This window comes from Melozone crissalis, unplaced genomic scaffold, assembly GCF_028551555.1.
Source record: "Melozone crissalis strain CALT ecotype California unplaced genomic scaffold, PUWL_Pcris_2 ptg000088l_1, whole genome shotgun sequence".
Taxonomy (NCBI): Eukaryota; Metazoa; Chordata; class Aves; order Passeriformes; family Passerellidae; genus Melozone; species Melozone crissalis.
In genome coordinates, this window is record NW_026535865.1 from 4,592,943 (window position 1) to 4,611,379 (window position 18,437).

The 18,437-nt window shown below is 65.9% G+C and overlaps 3 protein-coding genes across 3 annotated transcripts; 2 read left to right on the top strand and 1 right to left on the bottom strand.

Moving 5' to 3' along the window:
- Nucleotides 1-2,859: 2,859 nt before the first annotated feature.
- On the bottom strand, nt 2,860-4,138 carry GADD45B (growth arrest and DNA damage inducible beta). Its single transcript, XM_054291099.1, has 4 exons — nt 3,964-4,138; nt 3,774-3,875; nt 3,321-3,534; nt 2,860-3,204 (listed from the first exon to the last, which is right to left on the bottom strand). Exons 1-4 carry the CDS (start codon nt 3,999-4,001, stop codon nt 3,091-3,093), a joined length of 468 nt encoding a protein of 155 aa, XP_054147074.1. The 5' UTR covers nt 4,002-4,138; the 3' UTR covers nt 2,860-3,090.
- Nucleotides 4,139-6,842: 2,704 nt separating this feature from the next.
- Nucleotides 6,843-7,901, top strand: LOC128947058 (cocaine- and amphetamine-regulated transcript protein-like). The gene is made up of 3 exons (XM_054291150.1): nt 6,843-7,001; nt 7,605-7,688; nt 7,778-7,901. Exons 1-3 carry the CDS (start codon nt 6,861-6,863, stop codon nt 7,883-7,885), a joined length of 333 nt encoding a protein of 110 aa, XP_054147125.1. The 5' UTR covers nt 6,843-6,860; the 3' UTR covers nt 7,886-7,901.
- A 251-nt stretch (nt 7,902-8,152) lies between these two features.
- MAP1S (microtubule associated protein 1S) lies at nt 8,153-16,031 on the top strand. Its single transcript, XM_054290886.1, has 8 exons — nt 8,153-8,234; nt 8,738-8,839; nt 9,991-10,092; nt 10,576-10,658; nt 10,736-10,876; nt 11,615-14,744; nt 14,851-15,068; nt 15,763-16,031. Exons 1-8 carry the CDS (start codon nt 8,153-8,155, stop codon nt 15,916-15,918), a joined length of 4,014 nt encoding a protein of 1,337 aa, XP_054146861.1. The 3' UTR covers nt 15,919-16,031.
- Nucleotides 16,032-18,437: the final 2,406 nt, after the last annotated feature.

An 18,437-nucleotide genomic window follows, 5' to 3' on the forward strand; every position in this document is an offset into this window, starting at 1 on the left:
CCTCAAGGATCTCAGCTCCTCAAAAATCCCCCCTTGGGAATCCGCGGCTCTCAGGGATTCCCTTTTCCCACCCCTGTTCTCCCCATCCCTGGTGGCTCCTCCTGGGACCTTTTGGGAATCTCCTTTTCCCCGGGAATCTCCGGAGCCATCCCACCCCATCCCACAGAGAAAACCAAACCCAGCGCTGAATTCCTTCCCTTTTATTTCCCGTTAAAAGCGATCCCGGCCCGGCTGGAAACCCAGCGGGATCCAAGGCCGGGAGCGAGTCCTTGGAATGCGCCGCTCCCGCTGCAGCCGCGGGCCGGGAATTGTTGGGATTTTTCAGCGTCTGCTCCCAAAAACGCCGCTGGGGAGGGCGGGATGGACACAGGGGGACAAACAGCAGGTCCTGTGTCATTGTCCCCAAGCCAGAATCCCAAATTCCCTTCTATACCCGGAGGTGGCAGCGGGTGGCGGTGCCAGCGCCAAAGCGACACCGGCCGGGTGGCACCGGGCTGGGAGCGGCTAAAAATAACCCTCCCTCCTCCGCCGGGCTATTCTTAGCCTGGCTGCCGCTCTAATTAACTCCCGGCAGCGCTAATTAACTCCTTACCCCCGGAGCCGCGGCCACCGGGACGGCGCGGGTGGCGCAGGGACAACCGCGGGTCCCCCCGGTGCCACCGGAGCGGGGGCAGCACCGAGGTCACCCCGCGGCCGTGGAGGATCCCCCCGTGTCCCCACGCGGGTGACACGGGGACACCCGTGACGCAATGGTGCCACCACGGTGACGTCACGGGCGGACTTCCCGCTCCGGGCGTCACCGGCGGGGGAGGGGAGGCGGCTCCGTGCCTCAGTTTCCCCCGATTTGCAGCGGGTTTGGGGTATCGGGGTGGGCTGAGCTGCCCCCCGGGGGGGGGTTTGGGGTGGGCGGTGTCCCCCTGGTTTCGTGTCCCCGATGTCGCTGCCAGGGTGGAGCCGGAGCCGCCGGAGCCGCCGGAGCCGCCCAGGCCAGACTCATAAATCAGCGGCTCCGGCGCGGCTCCGGCCCTGCCCTGTCTGGCTGCGGCCGCCCCAGAGCCGGGAAGGGGCTCGGTGTCCCCACCCGAACCGAACCCCCCCCGTGTCACCCCCCGTGTCACCCCCCGCCCCCCTGGCGTCACCCTCGGGGCGACATCTGCGTCCCCCGTGTCACCGCCACCCCCCAAAAAACAAAAACCCGCCGTGTTACCTTTTGGGGGGGGTGCCCACCACCCACCCTGCACCCCCAGGGCTGGCTGCGACCTCCTAATTAATTATTAACTAGCTAATTATCGCTCAGGGTTTAATTACCGCGCGTATCGAGGCGGGTGGTCCCGCTGGGTGGGCTCCGGGGGGGTCCTGAGGATTTTGGGGGGTCTGGGGGGGTCTCACCCTTCGCAGCCCCGTGACACGGCCCCAGCCTGACACAGCGGTCACACGAGTGGCACGGCCGCGGTGACAGCGGCGACAGGAATGGCCGCGTGACCCCGCGGTGACAGCGGCGACAGGCGGCTGCCTCATCAGTGAAACGAGTTTGGGCGGCCTCAGCCGCCCTCGGGCCCTTTCCCTTTGTGATTTTCCCAGGAACAGCGCGACCCCGCCCCGAGCCGAGACCCCCACAGCTGGGGGACCTGAAGGGATCACAGTTCGGGGTGTTGTCACCGCTTTGTCCCCGCCAGGACGCGGCGGAGTGGCCGTCACGCCGTGCCTCAGTTTCCCCCGCAATCAACCCCCAAAGGAGGGCACAGGGCACGGTCCCCAAGGCACGCGACACTCCGGGACGGCCACCGTGTCCCCAGCCGGGGCTGGCCGGTCGTTGTGTCCCTGCCCCGGCGGACGCCGTGTCCCGGGCTCAGGATCCGCCTGGCTCCGGGCCGGGGCTGGCGCCGCTCCCGGGGCTGTCACCGGGGCCACCCCGGGTGACACCGCGCGTGTGACGGGGACAGCGCGAGCTCAGGTGAGCCCCGCATGCACCGGGGCGGGGTCCGGGGAGCCCCCACTGCCCACAAAAGGGGGACCCCACCCCTGAGCCCACCGCCCTCGCTGTCCCCGCAGCCCTCGGGGTTCTCCTTGTCCCCACCCCCGGAGGACAAAGGGAATTCCCCAGCCGGGATTGGGGCTCCCCCCACCCCCGCTGCAGCCCCCGGCCCGGTTCCCACGGTTTCTGCGCGGGTGGGGGAAGCTCCAGCCCCGAGCCTGGGGGGGGGGGCCGTGCCTCAGTTTCCCACAGAGCCCGTGGGTGTTTTTCTTGGAAAAACCCTTATTCAGAGAAGGGTGGGGTGGGAATTTCTCCTCCAGCAGCAGCAGCGAGGCCACACACGGGTGGGAACCCCCCGGCCCTATAAAAGGTGGAGCCCACCCCAAAACCCACCCAGGAAGCGCCGATCCCGCTCCCGCTCCCTTGGGAACGGCTCCAGCAGAGCACAGGGAAGAGCAAACACCACTAACGTCAGACATTTTATTGCAAATAAATTTAGTTCCTCGCTCGGTAGAAGAATAAACTCTGGAAAAGGTTCAGCTCAGGGTGTCCAAGTGCAAAAGCAGCACCCGGAGGGTGCAAGTCCATCCGCGCAGATGTCCGTAATTCCTTGGAAAAAACAGTTTGTGCACCAAAAAAAAAAAAAAAAATTAAAACTCCAGCTCTCTCTGCAGTCCTCGCCTCCATCGGGTCCCAAAATCGCGACAGTTTCCAGCTCGGGGGTCACCCCCGCGCTCCGCAGCGCCCGCCCGGGGCTCCCCAGCTCCAACACGACTCCTCGGCCGGCGGCTCCGGCCAGCGTCCATCGGGCTCCGGGCTCCGGCCAGTGTCCATCCGGCTCCGGCCAGCGTCCATCGGGCTCCGGGCTCCGGCCAGTGTCCATCCGGCGTCCCCCGCCGGGCTCGGCCCGGCTCCCTCCATTCCCACCGCAGCCGCCGCGCTCCCCCTTCCTCCTCTCCGGTTCAAAAGAAAAATAAAATCGGTGGGTTTTGTGGGGCGTTGTGGGTTGGAACTGGCTGTTTCTCCCTTCTTTTTTTGTTTTTTTTCCTGCTGTTTAGGTTATTTTTTTTTTTTAAAAAGGGTTTTAATCCTTTCAAGTCCAGGCCGGGAAGGGCTCAGCGCTCCTGCAGACACACGAATGGCACCCACTGGTTCCTATCGCGACTCTCGGCGCAGTAATTCGCCACCTCCGCCAAGCCCTGGCTCTTCCAGGCGTCCGTGTGCGGGTTCTGGAGGATCAGGAGCATGACATTAGTGCCACCAGCGCCCCGACACGTGTCCCCGAGCCGCCCCGTCACCCTCCCCGGCCGTGTCACGGGGCCGGCGGCGTCACCCCCGTGCTCACCGTGACAAGCAGGCAGTGCAGGTCGCGGGGCTCGGAGTCCGCCTGCGGCTCGCCCAGGATGGCGGCCAGGCGCTGCATGCCCGACACGCGCAGGATGTGGATGTCGTTGTCGCAGCAGAACGCCTGGATGAGCGTGAAGTGGATCTGCAGGGCGATGTCACCCTCGTCCTCCTCGTCCGTGGCCAGCACGCACAGCACCACGCTGTCCGGGTCCCTGCGGGGGACAGGCGGGTTAGGGGCGACCGGGACAGCTCGGGATAATGGAACCCCTTCCCGCGGACCTGTCACTCCTCTGTGTCACCCCGCTGTCGCGACAGACCCCCCAAATTCTGTGTGGTCACCATCACTCCGTAAAACGCTCCAGCCCTGCGCTAAACGGGCCGGGATGAACCCCGCCACACGAGCCAGACCCCCCCGACAAACCCCCCGACAGAGCCATATCGCGATACTCACACATTCATCAGCTTGGCCGACTCGTAGACCCCCACGGTGAGGCGGTCCTGCCGCTGAGCCGCCACCAGCACCCGCTCCACCGCCTCGCTCACCGCCTGCATCCTGTCGGGAGGAACGGCACAGCCGGTGAGCGGCGACGGCGACAAACACAGATTCCCCCTCCGAGCGCCCCGAGCCGCCCGCCACTTACTTGCTGCTATCGCAAGGCACCAGCTCCTCCAGGGTCATGGTGCAATTGTAATCCGCAGGAGAAGAAGGCAGACTCCAAGAGCAATAATCCCGAGCGCGGCTACGACGGGGATATCGCGGAGATACCGCGGCGCTATCGCGATCCCCTGTCCCGCTCCGCTCCCGCCGCCGCTCCAGCGCGATCGCTCTGAGCCCCAGCCGCGCCCTGCGCCTCATTTTATATCCTTCCTCCGAAGGGCGTGGCCTCGCGCGGCGCCCCCGCCTCGTCTATTGGCTGGCGCCGCGCGGAACCACCCACAGGCGCGGCGCTGATTGGGCGCCGCCGGCGGGACCCACGTGGGGGTGAAACGCGGGGGGGGAAAGCGCGGGGGAAACCCCCGCCCTGAAACTGCGCCCCCCCCGCGGGCACGGGCGTGGGACCGGCGGGACCGGGGGGAAACCGGGGGTCGGAACCGGGCTGGGGTCGGTCTGGGGGACCGGGACCCGCTCCGGGGGTCGCTCCGTGCACCGGGGACTGATCTGTGGGACCGGGGGCTGCACCAGGGGTCGCTCCGGGGGTCGCTCCCTGCACCGGGGGTTGATTTGTGGGACCGGGGGCTGCACCGAGGGTCGCTCCGTGCACCGGGGGTTGCACAGGGGGGTCGGTTCGTGCAGCGGGGGTCGCTCCGGGGGCGGTCAGTGCACCGGGGGTTAATCTGTGGGACCGCAGGCTGCACAGGGGGGTCGTTTCTTGCACCGGGACCCGCTCCGGGGGTCGCTCCGTGCACTGGGGGTCGCTCCGAGGGTCAGCCGGTGCACCGGGAGTGGGTCGGTGGGACAGGGGGCTGCGCAGGGGGGTCGCCCCGTGCACCGGGGGTCGCTCCAGGGGTCGTTTCTTGCACCGGGAGTCGGTCGGTGCGCCGGAGGGTGATCTGAGAGACTGGGGGCTGCACCGGGGGTCGCTCGGTGCACGGGTCGGCCCTTGACACCGGGGGCTTTTGCAGGGGCCGGTTCGTGCACAGGGGTCTGCACGGCGGGGGTCGGTCCGTGGGCGGCGGAACGGTCCGTGCACCGGCGGCCGCACCGGGGGTCTGTCGGTGGAGCGAGGCCTGCACCGGGGGCGGCAATTCACGCACCGGGCCGCGGGGGCGGTCGGTCCGTGCACCGGGACCCGCAGGCGGGGGCGGGAGGGGTCGGTGCGCTCAGAGCCGGGGGAAACGGGGACACGCGGGGAGCTCCGGGCGGCGCGGGCGGCGGCCGCCACCTGCCGGGGACACAGCGGGGACACAGCGGGGACACACCGGGCCCGCCGGGGACACAGCGCTCCCGCTGTCCCGGGACTTGGGCACACCGGGGTCACCTCACTTTGGCCCCGAGTCCCGCAGCTGCCGGGCCGGACCGGTCCGTGAACCCCCGGGGGTCGCGGAAGGCGCCCACGCCGTGCCTCAGTTTCCCTCGGACGCGTCCTGAGCTGTATTCCCCACGCTGCCCCCGCCCACGGCGGTGCTGGCGCTACGTGCGTGTCGCCGCTGTCCCCTCCCGGTGTCCCCTCGGCGTCCCCCGTGTGCCACCACAGCCATGGCCGCGCTCCCGCTCCGACTCCTCCGAGCCGCCAGGCGGCGCTGTCAGCGCCCTCTCTATGGCCGCCGCCGCAAAGCCTTCTGGGAAGTGTAGTCCGGCAGCGCCCGCCTTTCCCGCGCCATTACACGGAGACTACATTACCCAGAAGGCTTTGTGACCACGACTGGGCGGGGACTCGGGGTGTGGGCAGGGCGCGGTGCCGCCAAACGGGGACCGAACTGGGCTGGGGGCAACCGAAGGGAGACCAGACCGAGTGGGGGAGCCGAAACTGAGAGGGGCCACTGGACCGGGACCGGACCGGGACTGCGGGGGTTGCGCTAGACCGGACCGGGGGGAGCGGACTCGGCGGTGGTCGGGTCGGGGTTCCCCATGCTCCGGTCCTGCCGGTGTCCGCCGGTGCCCCCCCGTCCCGGGTGTCTGTGGGGATCCTGTGGGTTTTGGGGATCCCTGGGGACCGGAGGGACATAAAGGGACCGGACAGGGATGGAACGGGACCGGAGAGCCCCGCTGGGGATGCTGGAGAGCCCGGAAGGGCTGTGGGACAACAGAGCGGCAGCGCCCCTGTGTCCCCCTGTCCGTCCCTCTGTCTGTGTTCCCTGTCGATCGCCTGTCTGTCCCCCTGTTGTATTCCCTATCGGTCCCTTCTCTGTTCTCTCGGCTATCCCCCTCTGTCCCCAGGTCTGTCCCCCTGTCTGTATTCCCTGTCTGTCCATCTGTCTGTATGTCCTCTCTGTCCCCTGTCTGTCCCCCCCTACGTCCCCTGTTTGTCCTCCTTTCCCTCCCCTGTCTGTCCCCCTTTCTGTCCGCTGTCCGTCCCCTATCTGTCCCCATGGCTGTCCCCCTGTCTGTATTGCCTGGCTGTCCTTCTGTCTGTGTTTCCTCTCTGTCCCCCCCGTCTGTTCCCCTTTCCGTCCCCCCGTCCGTCTCCTGTCTGTTCCCTTGTCTGTCCCTTTTCCATCCCGTCTGTCCCCCTGTCTGTCCTCCTTTCCATCCCCCGCCTGTCCCCTGTCTGTCCCCACCTCCCCGTCCGTGCCCCCCCGGTCTGAGCGGTGTCCGGAGCCGCTCCCGGTGTTTGTTTGCTCACGGAATTGGCAGCGGCTGCGGCCCGGGGGGGTCACCGGGGGGTCCCCGCCTGGGCCCGGCTCTGACGTCCGTCCCTGCCCGCTGCCCGGTGGCCGCTGTGTCCCCAGGGCCGCTGTGTGCCCCCCGCAGCCCGGTGACAGCGACAGTGCGGGGCTTTGGGGGGACACAGGCGCCCCGTGTGCGTCACTGCGTGTTTGGGGGTGTCCAGGGGTGGGGGTATAAAGCCGAGCTGGCACATCCCGGAGCATCCAGGGCATGCAGAACATGGAGAGGGCTCTGCTGTGCCTGCTCTGCCTGCTGGGCTCCGGCCTCGTCCTGCTCGGCACCCCCGAACCGGTACCGGAGCTCCGGCCCGGACTGAGCCCGCCCGGGCACGGCCGGGAGGAGCCGGAGCTGGTGAGGGGCTGGGGAGCTGGGGCGGGGGGTCCCCAGCACCCCCGGGAGGGTCTGGGGCATTTCGGGGTGTTCCTGTTCCCCCCGTGAGGGTTTGGGGCGTTTTGGGGTGTTCCTGTCCTCCCCATGAGGGTTTGGGGCGTTTTGGGGTGTTCCTGTCCTCCCCAGCCCGGTTGAGGGGGTTCCTGTTCCCTCCGTGAGGGTTTGGGTCGTTTTGGGGTGTTCCTGTTCCCTCCGTGAGGGTTTGGGGGTGTTTCTGTTCCCACCGCGAGGATTTGAGGCGTTTCGGGGTGTTCCCGTTCCCCCTGCCCGGTTTGGGGCGTTTCGGGGTGTTCCTGTTCCCCCAGTGAGGGTTTGGGGCGTTTCGGGAGGTTCCTTTTCCTTGGGCGTCCCGGGAATGACCCTCTGGAGTCCCTGGGTGTCCCGGGATTTGGGGGTGCCCCTCTGGAGCCCCTGATATCCCGGCATTTCGGGGTGCCCCGCTGCTGTCCGTGCGTATCCCGGCATTTCGGGGTGCCCCTTGGAGCCCCCGATATCCCGGCATTTCGGGGTGCCCCTTGGAGCCCCCGATATCCCGGCATTTCGGGGTGCCCCTCCCCGCGGCAGGCAGGGGCGCTCCGGGAGGTTCTGGCCGAGCTGGGGACGCGGGAGCCGCCGGCGCTGGAGAAGCGGCTGAGCCGGGTGCCCTGGGTACGGCGGGGCTGGGGGCGGCTCGGGGGGACCCCAAACCCCCCCTTCGGCGGGGGTCCGGCCCCGGGGCTGACGGTGCCGCCCCGCAGTGCTTGCTCGGGGAGCCGTGCGCGGTGCGGCGCGGGGCGCGCATCGGGAAACTCTGCAGCTGCCCCCGCGGCACCTCCTGCAACCTCTTCATCCTCAAGTGCTCCTGAGGGAGCGGGGACACCGGGGGACACCGAGGGACACCGGGGGACACCAGCTGCCACCCGCCCGCGACCCGGGATGGACCCGCACGGCATCGCCCGTGCCCCGGCCCGTGGGGCTGGCGGTGTCCAGGGACACATTAAACCCTTGGATCCATGCCTGCCGCCTGCTTTTTTGGGGGGATTTTGAGGTTCCCAGCTCCCTTTGCCTCCTGAGCGGGGTGGGGGTCCCATCCTGCTCGCCTCCCGTGTCGGGAATTTGAGGTTGGGGCGGGAATGGGGGACAAGGAATGGGAATCTCCTCCCGCTGCGGGAGAGGGGGAGCGGGAATGGGAGCGCTGCGGGGACGGGCAGGGAGGTGAGTCCTGGATCTGAGTCCTGGATTCCCGAGCTGATGGACGGGGATGGACGGAGGATCCGAGGGATGCGGGGGGCTCATACGGCCCGGCCCGGCCCGGCCGCATCCCAAATCCCGCATCCAGATTCCAAATCCGCATCCAGAATCTCGGATCCCCGCCCAAAATCCCGCATCCCCATCCAGAATCCCGCATTCCCCATCCAGAATCCCGCATTCCCCATCCACGATCCCAAATCCCTATCCACCATCCCAAATCTCCATCCACGACCCCGCACCGCCCGCGCGGGCCCCACCCGCTGCCCCACCCCGCGCGTTGCCCCTTTAAGACCCCTCTCTCCCACCTCCGCTCCGCCCACCCGCCTCCCATTCTGCCTCTCCCATTGGCTGTCGGTGACATCAGTGGGTGTGGTCTGGGCGGTGGTGACGCAGGGGGCGTGGTCAGCGGGGCGGGCGGGGGGCGCCGAAGATGGCGGCGGCTCCGGTGGCTCCGGCGGCTCCGGCGGCTCCGGCGGCGGGGCCGCGCCGCTTCTCGCTGCTCGCCATCGTGGGCGGCGGCTGCCACCGGCCCGGCCTCAGGGCCGCCGCCCTGCAGCAGCTGGAGCGAGGTGAGACTCGCGTGATGCTCCGCGGGATCCTCCGGGACCCGCCCCGCCGCCACCGGGGGAGCCCCCCCGGGGATGCCGCGCTCGGTTCCGTTCGGTCCCGGGGTGTGATCGCCCCTGTGGGGATGCCCCGTTCCGCCCCAGCCCGCCGGGATCCGCCCCTGCGCCTTCCCAGGGTTTGCGCCCCGAAATCCCGAAATTCCCAGGATTTGCCCCATTTCCTGCCCCCCCCCCGGAATCTGCGCCCTCTCCTCCCTCTCAGCCGCCTCGATTGCCCCTCAGAAATCCCAGATCTGCCCCTTTTTCCTGCCCCAAAACCCTCGGGGATCTGAATTCTCCATCTCTTTATTCTCTCAAGACCTCCGGGATTTGCTCCTCCTGGATTTTCCCCCTCCAGGATCTTCCCCTTTCCCTGCAGCCCTAAATCCCCGGATCTGCCCCTAAATCCCCGGATCTCCTCCCAAATCCCCAGGACTGACCCCACATTTTTTAGGGACCCCCCTCCAGCCCCCACACCCCTCCCTGAGCCCTGCCCAGATTTTGGGGGGGGGGGTCTCAGGCCGTGACATCCCAACGGGAGCAGATCCCAACCCCACATTCCCCACTCCATTGTCCCCTCCCTGTCCCAAACCTCACCGAAACCGCCCCAAAAACGGCCCCAAACCCTTGTGCAACCCCGGTTGCACCATCCCCCACCCATTCTCTGGCCGTTCCCGGCAGCACCCGGAGCCACCCCAAAATTTTTTGGGAATAAAATCCCAAAAATCCCTCCTGGGAAATCCTGAAGGGTTTTTTTTTCGGGTGCTGCACCTGTCCCGGTGCTGACAGGTAGCACCAAATCTTTTAATACCTTAATTGGCACCTTTGAGGAGGCGTTGGCAGAGCTGCTCCGTGCCCTGGGGGGTTGGGATTTGGGATTTGGGATTTGGCAGAGCCGGGGTGTGAATCACAGCACAAGGAGCTCACCTGCCGGGCAGGTGTTGGCACAGGTGGGCTTGGAGACACCCCAAAAATACCTTAGAGGGGATTTGAGGAGGGGATTTTACAGGATATTTAATGGGGTCAGCTCCCATTGGCATTGTGTGGGGTTTTGGGGTGGTGCTGGTGGGTTTTGAGCCCCCCAAATCCCAAATTTTTATTGTTTTTCTCCTCAGGGATCCGCTCGTGGGACATCGACCTCACCTGCTGCAACCTGGACGAGCAGCTGAAGCTCTTCGTGTCCCGGCACTCGGCCACCTTCTCCAGCATTGTCAAAGGTAATAAAAGGGGTAAAAAATGGGAAAAAGGGGATGAAAAGCTGCCAGGGAAGGGTGGGAATGGGGGTTGGGATCAGGGACGCTCCCTCCCCCCAGATTTTGTGGGAACAGGGTTGGCTTTGTGCCTCCCCCATCCAAACCCCGTGATCCCCACGTGAGAAGCTGCTTCCTTTTCCAGCGTGGAAAAATGGGATTTTCCACAGAGGGGTGGAAAGGGGAAAACGGAGCTGGGGCTGCTCCAGGGCCTTTTTCCTCACCCTCAGCTGGGTCCTGGTGGGTGTTTCCTTGCTGAGAGGGGGAAATGAACCCCAAAATCGCCATGGGAGCACCCAGAGAGTTTGGGGGAGTGTCCCTGTCCTGTTCCCTCCCGTCCCTGGGCAGGAAGGACACGGGAAATGTGTCCCTGGTCCTTCTTCCACGGGAAAACTGGGCAGTGCCACCGCCATGGGGACAAACTGGGGGGGCATGGGTGTCACCCCACAGGTCAGAGGACCCTCCACCACCGTGGGGATGTGCTGGAGACCCTGGTGCTGCTCAACCCTTCCGACAAATCCCTGTGTGACGAGGTGAGCCGGGGCGGCATGAGCCTTGGGGCTGTCCCCTCAGTGTCCCCTCTGTGCTGATGTCCCCTCTCTGTCCCCAGCTGAGGAACCTCATCACAGATGTGTCCCAGCACAAGCTGCTGGTGTTTGCTGGGCCCTGTGTGGAGGACACTGGGGAGCTGATGCTGCAGACCGGCTGCTTCTCCCTGCGGGATTTCATCCAGATCTTCACTGATAAGGAGGTCAGGGAAGGGGACAGGGAAGGGGACAGGGGGGTTTTGGGGCTGGAGCTGCTGTCTGAGCATAGAGCAGCTCCTGGGAATGCTGGCACATCCTCCCCACTCCTCACAGGGGGGTCCCCGCAAGGTGTGGGGCAAAGCTGTGGGGTTTGTGGCAGGAAAAGGGGCAAATCCTGGGGATTTAGGGGAGTTTTGTGGGGCAGACCCTGGGGATTCAGGGGATAGATGCTGGGAGTTTTGTGGGGCAGGTCTTGGGGATTTAGGGGATACAGATCCTGTGGATTTAGGAGGTACAGATCCTGGGAATTTAGTCAGGTAGATACTGGGAATCTGGGAATGTAAATCTCAGGGGCAGATGCTGGGAGTTTGGGGAGCAAATCCTGGGGGTGTTGGGGGGAAGATTCTGGGGGGTTGAGGGGCACATCCTGGGGATTTAGAGGTACAGATCCTGGGGATTTAGGGGTGGAGATTCTTGTAGTTTAGGGATGCAAATCCTCTAGTTTAGGAGGGCAGATTCTCAGCTGCCAGCCCTGGGGGTCCACAGTCTCAGCCAGGATGGGGGGTCAGGGAAAGCCCCTCCTTGGGAGCCCCCTGCCCAGCAGCACCCCAAAATCCCCCCAAAAACCAGGCAGCAGGTGTGGATCCAGTGGTTTAAGGTGTCCCACCCCCATGGGTCCATCCTGGTGGGCCATGGGGGCAACCCCAGTGCCCCCTCCCACCTGGAGCTGCCCCTCTGTGCAGGTGGGCGAGATCCTGAGCTCTGCAGACCCCTCGGCCAAGGCCAGGCTGACCATCAGCTGCCCCGATTTCGGGGAGTGGAGGGACTCGGGCTTGGAGCACCACAACCTGCAGGACTTCATCGAGCTGCGCTACAACCCCGGCTGCGTCCTGCCGGAGATGGAGGGGCTGGAGGAGTTCATGGAGTACCTGTCCGAGTCTCTGGAGCCCCAATCCCCTTTTGACCTGCTGGAGCCCCCCACCATGGTGGGATTCCTGAAGCTCTCCAAGCCCTGCTGCTACATCTTCCCGGGCGGGAGAGGGGACTCGGCTTTCTTCGCCGTCAACGGCTTCAACGTCTTGGTCAACGGCGGCTCCAACCCCAAATCCTCCTTCTGGAAGCTGGTGAGGCACCTGGACCGCATCGACTCCATCCTGGTGACCCACATGGGCACCGACAGCCTGCCTGGCATCAACAGCCTGCTCCAGAGGAAGCTGGCCGAGCTGGAGGAGGACCCATCCCAGAGCTCCCAGGGCAACGGCGACTGGGCCAAGAACCTCATCTCGCCCGAGCTGGGCGTCGTCTTCCTCAACGCCTCCGAGAAGCTGAAGGACATCCAGGGCGACTCAAAGGTGCTGAAGAGCTGCGATGAGGCCGCTCTGACCCTGCACTACCTGGACAAGTTGGGCATCCAGCCCAACCTGCTGGCCCGAGACAGCGGCCCCCGCGCCGAGCCCACCGTGCTCTTCCAGAAGATGGGGGTGGGCAGGTTGGACATGTACGTGCTGAACCCCGTGAAGGGCACCAAGGAGCTGGAGTTCCTCCTGCAGCACTGGTCGGGGAACGGCTTCCCCAAGGAGCAGGAGCTGCCCCTGCAGTGCCTGACGTCGGTGTGCGTGCTGCTGGTGTGGCACCCCGTCAGCCGCTCCGAGAAGATCATCCGGGTGCTGTTCCCCGGCTGCACGCCGCAGGCGCGGATCCTGGAGGGGCTGGAGAAGGTGAAGCACCTGGAGTTCCTCAAGCACCCCGTGGTCACCAAGAATGACCTGAAGGGGACGGCGCAGGCGGAGAAGCCGCTGAAGCAGAGGAGGGCGGAGAGCAAGGAGAGCCTCAAGTCGGGCTCCAAGCTGAGCTTGGTGGAGGCCGCGGCGCCGGCGCCCAAGGAGAAGGCTGCGAAGGTGGAGAGGAAGGAGGTGAAAGCTGGGACCAAGGAGAAGCCAAAATCCCTGGGGGACACGGCCAAAATGGGGTCAGAAGAGGAGAAAGCCAAGGATGCCCGAGCCAAGCCGGACTCGGCGGCCGAGAAGGCGAAGGGGGACGCGAAGCCGAAGCCAAACAAGGAGAAAACAGCGCCCAAGAAGGAGACGGTGGCCAAGAAGGAGGAGAAGAAGCCACCAAAGAAGGACGAGGGGGCCGAGGCCAAGGTGGAGGCCAAGAAGGAGGTGAAGGTGGTGAAGAAGGAGGCGAAGGCCGAGACGCTGCGGAAGGACTCGAAGGACAGCAAGGCTGAGGCCAAGGCTCCGGCCAAGGCTCCAGCCCGGAAGGCGCCGGTCCCAGAGAGCCGCAAACCCCTGGCCAAGGCCGGCAGCATTAAGAAATCCACGTTGAAGAAAGAACCAGAGAAACCCAAGGCTAAAACCGCCCGGAAGGAGCCGGGGACGTCGGACGGCTCCAAATCCTCCTCCCCCGAGGAGATGCTGCCGGAGGCCGAGCGGGATGGCGGGAGGAGGAGGAAGGAGGAATCCACGGATGAAGGCATCGCCACGGCCGACAGCGAGCTGGAGCCGTTATCCCTGGAGAACGGGGGGAACCGGCGCCCGGGGGATCCATCCTGCCTGGAGAACGGCCTGGAAGACCCCGAGAGCCCCCAGCGCCTGCGCTACCTGGAGAGCAGCCCCCTGCGAGCCGTGTGCCCCCCGTCGCCCATGGCCAAGACCCCCAAGAGCGACCGCAGCGTCAACTTCGACCTGACGCCCACCGGGCTGCTCAACCACGGCCCCGAGGGCGCCGAGGATCCCTGCGGCAGCTCCGAGGAGAAGACCCTGGAGATGATGTCCCCGGCCAGCTCGGGGCCGGCCAGCGCCGGCCACACGCCCTTCCACCAGTCCCCGGTGGAGGATGGCGCCGAGGAGCCGGGCACCGGCGCCGCCCGGCAGCAGAGCGCGTGGCCGGCGGGCAAGGAGGGCAAGGAGGGCTCGGCGCCGGACAAGCAGGCGGGGTGCCTGTCCCTCAGCCCCTTCAAGGATGATGTCCCCGACGTGTCCCCCACCATCACCACGCCCTCGCTGCCGGCCGAGGTGGGCTCGCCGCACTCCACCGAGGTGGACGAGTCGCTCTCGGTGTCCTTCGAGCAGGTGCTGCCGCCGGTCAGCGAGTCCCCCCCGGAGGATGGGCGGCGATCCCGCGCCTCTGGGGACACGCAGGAGCCCGAAGCCACCAAAGGAGGGCTGTCCCTGCCGCTGCGCCCGTGCCACCACCCGCCCTGGGCCGACGGGGACGCGGCACCGCGGCCCGGCCGCCGCTCGGACTCGCCTCACGACGTGGACCTGTGCCTGGTGTCCCCCTGCGAGTTCGAGCACCCCAAATCCGAGCGGTCGCCGTCGGCCGCCGCCAGCCCGCGGGAGCTGTCGGACAGCGACCCCTCGCAGGAGCTGGCGCCGCCCCGGGGCCGGCCGGGCGAGACCCCCCCCACGTCGGTCAGCGAGTCGCTGCCCACCCTGTCCGACTCCGACGTCCCTGCGGCCACCGAGGACTGCCCGTCCATCCTGGCCGACGGGCTGGAGTCGGACGAGGACTCGGAGCGGCCGCCCCGCGGCGTGGCCAGAGCGTGCGACCCTCTGCCAGCCCCCCTGAAGGACCCCTGTCCCCTCCCTGCCCAGCCCGGAATCTGCATGGTGGACCCCGAGGCGCTGCCCCCCGGCCGCAAGGAGCCCACCAAGGTGAAGAGGACCCCGTCCCGCGTGGGCTCAGCCCCCAAAGCCGAGCCCCCCCGCGTCCCCTCGGCCAACAAGGCCAGGCCTGCGGCCAGCGCTGCAGGTGACAAGGCCAGGCCGCCCCTTGGGGACAAGAAGGGACCATCCAGCGGCGCCTCCAGCAACGCCCGCGGCGCCACAGCCCGGCCGGCATCCGCAGCGGGGCGGGCATCGCCAGCAGGTATGAGCAGGCAGCGAGGGGTGGCGCTGCGGGGTGGCACTGCGGGGTGGCACTGCAGGGTGGCACTGCAGGGGACCTCTGTGACTCTGTCCCACTCTCCTGGCAGGCACCAGGGCCGCAGCCCCCCAGGGACCCCCGGTGTACGTGGACCTGGCGTACCTGCCCGGCTCGTGGAGCGCCCGCACGGTGGACGAGGAGTTCTTCCGGCGGATCCGCGCGCTCTGCTACGTGGTCAGCGGCGACGACCACCTGAAGGAGGGCGTGCTGCGCCCGCTGCTCGATGCCCTCCTGGCGGGCAAGCACCAGTGGGGCATCGACATCCAGGTGGGTGCCCAGCCTGGGGTGAGGGGAGGGCTGGGATTGGCTCCCTTGTGGTGCTGGGGGGTGATAAAGTGTCCTTGGGGTTCCTTCCCAGTGCTGGGGGGTGACAAAGTGTCCTCAAGGTCCATTCCCATATTTAGGGGGTGACAAAGTCCTGGGGGGTCCCTTCCTGATATTGATGGGGTGACAAAGTGTCCTCAGGGTTTCTTCTCAATGCTGGGGCGTGACAAAGTGTCCTCGGGGTCCCTTCCTGATAACTGGGGGTGACAAAGTGTCCTGGGGGTTCCTTCTCACTGTTGGGGGGTGACAAAATGTCCTGGGGTCCCTTCCTGATATCTGGGGGGTAGCAAAGCATCCTGGGGGTCCCTTCCCAATATTTGGGGGATGACAAAGTGTCCTGGGGGTCCCTTTCCACTGCTAGGGGTTGACAAGGTGTCCTGGGGGTCCCTTTCCGTTGCCAGGGGGTGACAAAGTGTCCTGGGGGTTCCTTCCCAAAATCTTGGGGGTGACAAAGTGTCCTGGATGCACCTTTCCACTGCTGGGGGGTGGCAAAGTGCCCCGAGGGTCCCTTCCCGATATTTGGGGGGTGACAAAGAGTCCTGGGTGCTCCTCCTGGTATCTGAGGAGTGACAAAGTAACCTGGATGCCCCTTCCCAGCCCTGAAGGTGGTGACAAGGTGGCCTGGGTGTCCTTTCAGGTGACCTTGATCCCCACCTTCGACTCTCTGGTGATGCACGAGTGGTACCAGGAGACGCACGAGCGGCAGCAGGAGCTGGGCATCACCGTGCTGGGCAGCAACAGCACCGTGGCCATGCAGGACGAGACCTTCCCCGCCTGCAAGGTGGAGTTCTGAGGGGGGGCACGGCCCGGGTGCCACCCCCTGCCCCTCCTCTTCCTCCTCCCCGAGCCCCCCAGCCCTCTGTGAGCCCCCAGAGGGGAGGGATGGGGACACCAGGGATGGGGACACCGGGGATGGGGACACCGGGGATGGGGACACCAGGGTGACATCCCCGCATGCCCACGCTCTGCAGCCAGCCCGGGGAGGGGACAAGGGACCAGATGGGGACACAAGGATGTGACAGGATGTGTCCCCCTCCCCTCCCTCCCAGCAGCGGGGCTGAGCCGTCCCTCACGGGCAGCTCGATGGAACAGGGTAAATTTTGGTGTTTTGTTGGTTTTTTTTCCCCCCTTTTCCTGGATGAGCCACAATCCCCCCCCCCCCCCTCCCCAAAATACCCTCAAAGTGTTGGGGTAGAGGTTGGGTCTCCCTTTTTTTTTGGGGGGGCACAAAGCTGGGACAACCTCGGGGTTCCCATCCCTGCAGGGTTTGGGGTTATGGGGTTGTCCCTGCTGTTCTGCCCCACCCCAAAACATTGTGCCCCCCCCCAAAAAAACTTCTGTGACCCCCTCCCCACACCCCTAAATTGATTGTAACCCCCCACCCCTCACATGCAGCATCCCCTCCATTGGGCTGAGACCTGCCCAGCTCGCTGCACTGATGGCCCTTCCCTCCCCAACCCTTCCCCCCCTAAAATTTTGGGGTGGGGGATAGACAAAGGCGCCCCCCAGCCTCTCATTTTTTGGGGGGGGAGTGAAAAGCAGCCCCCCCACATCCACCCCCACCCCCGGGAGCTGCAGAAAGCTGTTCAGAACCAAACGTCACGTGCAATTTTTAAGGGGTTTTATGAGCTGAGAGCACCAAAGGGGGGTCATGGTGGAGTTTGGGGTAAGGAGGGGGACAGAATGTGACGACCCCCACCCCCACCCCAAAATTCCCCCCCCCCGGGACAAACACTAACCTGTTTTTGTAGGAGGCTCCTCGATGGCTCTTTTTGTAATGACTTTTTAAGATAAAACAAAACAGAAAAAAAAGACAAAAATCGTGAAAACTGAAGAAACCAAACCTTTTTTTTTTGTTGTTGTTGTTGTTTTTTTTCTTTCGGGGGGGGTTTATTTATCTTTGCTCCCCCCCCCCCCCACCCTCAATAAATGCCCTTGGGGGCTTTTACCTTTGATTGTGTTCGGGGAGGGGGCACTGAATGTTTCACCTTTAGTGCTTTATATCATTATTTTCTCAGCTGGAAGGGTTGGAGGATGCTGGGGGGGGCGTTTTTTGGGGTGGCTGGGGTGGTTTTAACCCCCCCCACAATCCCCCCAAACCCCAACCCCTGCCCGTGGCCACCGGCACACACTCCCCGTCTTGCACGCCACCTTCCCGTTTGGCAATTGTGTGGAAAATGAGCATTAAAGAGGATCATTCCCAGTGGATCTTTGTCTTTTGGGTTTTATTTTTTTTTTTTTTTTTTTTTGGGGCGGGGGGGGTCCCCATGGATTTGGGGAAGGGGTGGAAAAGGATGGGTTGGGCTCGGTCTTTGTGAGGGTTTTGGGGTGGGAAAGGGATTTTGGGGGGGGGGGGGTTTGGGGTGGGGGGGTGCAGGTGGTGGGGGGGGGTTTGGGGGGGTCCGGGGTGTCGGGGGGGGGTTCAGAGGGGTCGGGGGGGGGGTGGATGCGCTGCGGTGCGGCAGCGCCGAGGCTGAGGCTGGATGCGGGGTTGCCATGACAACGCCATCCCCATCCCCATCCCTGCATCCCAGCCCCGCCGCCCCCGGCCCCACCAGCAGCGGCAGGAGGAGGAGGAGGAGGAGGAAGAGGGGGCTGCACCCGCTGCCTTCAGCCCCCGCGGATTTTGGGGGGATTTTGGGGGGGTTTGGAGCCTCCTCGGTGCGGTGGGGAGATCCCTGTGCTCAGCCCTGTGGGCAGCACGGGGCTGGCAGGACCAGGGGACAAAACCCCCTCAAAGCCCCCCGTGCTCACCCCAAATTCCCCTTCCCACCCCCTTCCAGCCAATCCCAAACCTCCCCTTCCCCAAAATCCCGTCGTTCCCAGCCCTTTGCTCCAGCGGGGCTCTTTTGGGGAGGGGGCTCAGGGGGGGTTCAGGTGTGACCCCCGGGCTTGTCCCCGGGGCTGTCCCTGTCCCCCCAGTCCCCTTCTGAGCCCCCCACTGCTGTGACTGCCCTCAGTGGCTTTGGGTTCTGGGGCGGGGTCTCAGAGGGGGCTTCTCCGGGGGACACTGCGGGGACACGTGGGGACGGTGCGTGGAGCTGGGGAGGGGTCTGAGCCCCCCGAGCCCAGCGGCGCTGCCGCGGCGCCACCGGCTGGGCCTGGCACTGCCCCCCGGGCGCGGTGGCACCTGTCAGGTGTCGCCGGGACAAAAGGCGGCGTAACCGAAACCGCCGCGTGACGTCCCCGCCGTCCCGGCTCCGGTGGCACCGCGGGGCCGCCGCGTTCCCGCTCACGGCGGGATGTGCGGTGCATTCCCGACGGGAATACGGGAATGTCCCCCCCCCCCCCCCGCCCCGCGGGGACGCTCCC